General features: G+C 44.7%; 1 protein-coding gene across 1 annotated transcript; it reads left to right on the forward strand.

Annotated features, from left to right (window-relative positions):
- Positions 1 to 719: 719 nt before the first annotated feature.
- LOC129759158 (uncharacterized) lies at positions 720 to 4752 on the forward strand. The gene is made up of 2 exons (XM_055756566.1): positions 720 to 4501; positions 4665 to 4752. Exons 1-2 carry the CDS (start codon positions 720 to 722, stop codon positions 4750 to 4752), a joined length of 3870 nt encoding a protein of 1289 aa, XP_055612541.1.
- Positions 4753 to 5192: the final 440 nt, after the last annotated feature.

The raw sequence follows: 5192 nt of genomic DNA on the forward strand, positions 1-5192 counted from the left end.
TTGGAGGTGATTGAAGGTTCATAAGAGTTTTCATTGATGACGAATTGTTAGCAGCGCCAAGTCGAACCCCTCGGTTGATCGAGAACGATCAGGCTCATCGACGATCGACGATCGTGTGACAGACTGACAGATGAAGGTTTAGGGAGATACGAGAGTGAATAGGCAATTTTTAGCGTTATTTCAAAGTGTTCACATGCGTTTTTGATTAACGATTCACTGTTTTCCTTAAATATAACATTTCGGATTAGATTAGTTCTGAAATAGTTGTGGTAAGTTTAGACCAATTCGCTCATTGATCATTAGAGTAAAATTTATTATTATATTCATTAGCCTAACGTCATAAGAAAGTGCGAGAAAGTTGTGATCATTAAGTTGAGGTTAACTCTGATCTGAGTCTTCTAAACCGGTAAGGTTTTCTCAAATTAACAGCTTAAATGAAAGCTAAACTAATTATAACATTATTACTAAACAGCTAAATACCCATCTCCTCTATTGTTGATGAGAATCGCCAGAATTTAAATGAATTTGTATACTAAATGTAAGTAACAAAATCTCCTACTCGTTACTTCATAACTCACCTCGATCAATCTTTTTTAGGAGATTTTTAATCCAACGTTAAATATACAATATACAGCGATTCAAAAATCTAGAAAGAACATACTGTTTTCTTTAAACCATTGGCAATCTCAACAAATTAAAAATCTCATTTACGCTGAGATATGCCCGGAGGATCGAGAAAGGCGAAGACCATAACCTCAACTGCAGAATCGCAGCTAACGGACGAAGCAACGATATTGACCTCGAATGTCGACGGCAACCAGGAATCAAGAAAGAAGAATGGTAAAGAAAAGGAAACACCACCCACACACAGTTGTGCGCTTTGTAAATGGCCAGATAATAACGAAATGGTCATGTGTGATGCGTGCAGTCAGTGGCATCACTACATATGTGTCGATGAGACTGACGGAGTTCGCGATCGGGATTGGACCTGTGCCAAATGCCTTGAGTTAGCGGAAAAACACTCACGAGTCCACAGTTTAGCCAAAGGTGCGGGAACAAATATGTGTGAAGAAGAACGACAGAAACGTTTAGAAATGCTAAAAGAGAAAAAACAGCTTAAGGAGAAGTTTGCGCTGAAACGGTTGGAGCTGCAGGAGAAGTTGGAGGAAGAGTATCTGCAAGAAAAGTATATGCTTCTTCAGATCAACGACGCAGGAGGCTTACGTGATGATGAGCAGGCTAAAGTTCATTCTGACCGCGACGGATCTGTAAGCGGAGCCGGTAGAATACGACAGTGGCTTAATGAAGTGGAGGAGTATGGGGGCGGCGGCACTATCGCATCGCTAGAGCCCAGGCGAAACAGGAACGCTGATAGACATCAACCGGAAGTTAGATGTCGGGTTCAATTGGCCTACCCGAACACCCAGCAAAATGAGTCCACTGGTGAAACATCGCAAGCTGTTCACGGTTCTGGCAACCATCACTCGTCTGAAAGCGCACTACAAGTTTTCCGTCCGGAGCAAAAATCGACTCCGCGTGACCAAATTGGTCAAAGCAGACCATCTGAGAACCACGGTCAATTAGATTCGTTCGTTCTAAATCGTAGCCAGCTAGCAGCCAGGCAAGGAGTTTCCAAGGACCTGCCAGAGTTTAACGGGAATCCTGAGGATTGGCCTTTGTTCTTTTGTACGTTTACCTCGTCAACTGCCATGTGCGGCTTTACCAACGAGGAAAATATGCTTCGTCTAAGGAAGTGCCTTAAGGGTCGAGCTTTAGATGCCGTAAGATGCCACTTATTGCACCCGACAAACGTAGCAAAGGTGCTGTCGACTCTCAAAATGCTCTTTGGGAAACCCGAAACAATTGTGGAGGCCATCAAGATGAAAATAAGAACGCTGCCAACACCGGACATGGATCGTTTAGAGACTCTCGTCAGCTTTGCGCTATCCGTCGAAAATCTTTGCGCCACTATCGACGCCTGTGAGGTCAGCGATTTTATGTATGACTCCTCTTTGCGTTGTGAGCTGATCAACAAACTTCCTACAAACCATCAACTAGAATGGGCTAGACACGCTCGAAGTTTGACATCTCCAAAACTCTCGGATTTGAGCTCGTGGCTGTATGCCTTGGCGGAGGATGCATCTTCAATACTTATCACAGCGCCTACCAGCCGGAAGTCGCGAAAAGGTGAAAAATATCTGAACGTTCATTCCAGTTACGAGCAGCGAGACGAATCGCAATATTCTGTGGAATTCTCCCAACGTGATCGTCGTCCACGAGAGAACGAGAGCAAGGAGTGTAGAATCTGTAAAGGAACCTGCTCAACAGTATCCAAATGTCAACGATTCATTCAAATGAGTTACGAAGCGAAATGGGCTGCCGTGAAGGAGTTGCACCTATGCAAAAAATGTTTACGTCGACATAGCGGAATATGCCGTATGCAGAAGGTATGCGGAATCGATGGTTGCAGTTACAAGCATCACCAGTTGATGCATAAGAAGCTCGAGGTCCACGCCGCAGAGGTAGACGAAAAAATTTGCAATCTTCATCAATCGCAATTCAACGAGGTTCTGTTCAGAATCGTTCCGGTAACGCTTTACGGTCCAAAGGCAGTAGTACAAACATATGCATTTCTGGACGACGGATCAGAAATAACCCTAATCGAAGAAACCCTAGCCGATCAACTGGAATTGAAAGGTCCACAACACTCACTATGCTTGAAGTGGACGGGAGACACTCGTCGGTATGAAGAACGGTCTAAAATCGTAAACTTACGAATTTCAGGCAAAGGAAAACCCATTGAAAAATCCCACAACTTGTCCGAAGTTCGAACCGTTCGAGAGTTAAAACTTCCCAACCAATCCTTAATAGCAGATGAAATGAAGAAGAAATATTTGCATCTTAAGAATATTCCTTTCGAATCTTATGACCGTGCAACCCCACGAATTTTAATCGGTTTGGATCATGCTCACCTAGGTAATGCTACTAAAATCCGAGAGGGTAGCCTCAACCAGCCGATCGCAATCAAGTCCAGGTTGGGTTGGATCGTTTTTGGAAGCTGCACGGACAAGAAGCCAGCTAGTTCGTTCGTCAACATTCATTTCCTACCCAAGTGCGAGTGCAGCATCGACGACACCTTACACAGAGTGGTGAAAGACTATTTCTCGTTAGACAGCGTGGGTGTAGCTCAAACAAAAACTCTGTTGTCAACTGAGGACCAAAGAGCTCTTGAATTGTTGTGTGCCAAAACCAGACCAGTAGGAGGAAGGTATGAAGTTGGACTTCTGTGGAAGTATGAAAACGTGAGGCTTCCAAACAGCAGAGACATGGCGCTTCGGAGATGGCAATGTCTCGACCGGAGATTGACTAAGGACGAAAATTTGGCTAGGTCCATGGAAGCGCAGATCAAAGGTTATCTCGAAAAAGGTTACATACGAAAATTGACCCAAGACGAAATCTCAGCCAAGTATCCCAGAGTGTGGTACCTACCCATATTCCCGGTGGTAAACCCGAATAAGCCAGAGAAACTTCGCATGGTGTGGGATGCCGCTGCAAAAAGCCACGGCATTTCTTTAAACTCTGTCTTATTGAAAGGTCCGGACCAATTGAATTCTCTATTCTCGGTTCTTCTTAAATTTCGAGAATATAAGACAGCGTTCTCCGGCGACATACGTGAGATGTACCATCAGGTACTAATCGACAAGACCGACCAGCAGTGCCAAAGATTTCTTTGGAAAGACGATAGATCATCATCCAGTCCCAGTGAGTATATCATGTGTGTTATGACTTTCGGCGCAAGCTGCTCCCCCAGCAGCGCGCAATATGTAAAAAACATAAATGCGCAGAAGTTCCAAACCCGTTTTCCTGAAGCTGTCGATGTTATAATCAATCGACATTACGTTGATGATGCACTAGTAAGCGTTGAGATGGAAGAGGATGCCATCCGAATTGCCAAGGAGGTCTACGAAATTCATCGATCCGGTGGATTCGAAATAAGAAATTGGATTTCGAACTCCCGTAGATTTCTAAACGCATTGCCAGGCCCACAAACTCAAGAAAAGAGCTTAAGTCTTTCGTCCGAATTGGCCACCGAGAAAATCCTTGGCATGTACTGGGACACCGCCTCGGATTCCTTCAAGTTTAAGCTTTCCAACCGCCATGATCCAGAATTGTTGAACGGGGATCGAGTGCCAACAAAAAGAGAGATTTTGCGAACACTCATGATGATTTTTGATCCGCTCGGATTAATCGGCAACGTGTTGATGTATCTTAAGGTGATTTTGCAAGAGATTTGGCGCGTTGGTGTTGGCTGGGACGATACAATTACGGACGAACAGTTCCAAAAGTGGCTCATGTGGTTAAAGGTCCTTCCCGCACTCCAAGAAATCAGGATTCCCCGATGCTTTCGTTCGTCAACATCCACTTCCGACAAAACACAAGTACAAATGCATACTTTCGTTGATGCGAGCGAAAGTGGATTCGCTGCGGTAGTTTTTCTGAGGTTTGAAGAGAATGCAACTGTGGAATGCTCGCTAGTTTGCACCAAAACGAGAGTATCGCCGTTAAAATTTCTGACTATACCCAGGTCGGAATTACAGGCAGGTCTGCTGGGATCTAGACTTGCAACTACTGTAACTAAAAATTTGTCCATCCCCATTCACAAGCGGTTCTACTGGACTGATTCCCGTAATCTTCTATGCTGGCTTAAGTCGGATCACCGACGGTACAGTCCATTTGTGGGAACACGAGTAAGTGAAATCCTAGAATTAACTGACATCAACGAGTGGAATTGGGTTCCGTCCAAGGAAAACGTTGCCGACGATGGGACGAAGTGGAAAGGTGTTCCCGATATTACATCAAGCAGCAGATGGTTCAAAGGACCTACGTTCCTCTACAGGCCGATGGCGGAATGGCCGCAGACTTCTTCACCGATCGGCAGCACCAACGAAGAACTGCGTCCCAGATTGTTGTTACACTGTGCCACTCAACCACCGATTGTACCCGTTGAGAATTTCTCGAGCTGGTTGCGTTTGTACCGATCCACAGCAATGATTTTTCGTGCCGTGCAGAAATTTCGTCGCCTGGCAAGTTTGCCGAAAATTCCTAAAAAGAAAGAACTACATCTCGATATCAGTGTCATCGAACCTTTAAGTCAGCACGAGTTATTAGTTGCTCAAAAGTTCCTGTACCGA

Source organism: Uranotaenia lowii, unplaced genomic scaffold (genome assembly GCF_029784155.1).
Source record: "Uranotaenia lowii strain MFRU-FL unplaced genomic scaffold, ASM2978415v1 HiC_scaffold_1148, whole genome shotgun sequence".
Classification (NCBI taxonomy): Eukaryota; Metazoa; Arthropoda; class Insecta; order Diptera; family Culicidae; genus Uranotaenia; species Uranotaenia lowii.

Coding starts and splice junctions, on each gene's coding strand:
- LOC129759158 (XM_055756566.1), top strand. CDS start 720: ATGCCCGGAGGATCGAGAAAGGCGAAGACCATAACCTCAACTGCAGAA. Junction 4,502..4,664: donor GCTGCGGTAGTTTTTCTGAG/GTTTGAAGAGAA, acceptor CCCATTCACAAG/CGGTTCTACTGGACTGATTC.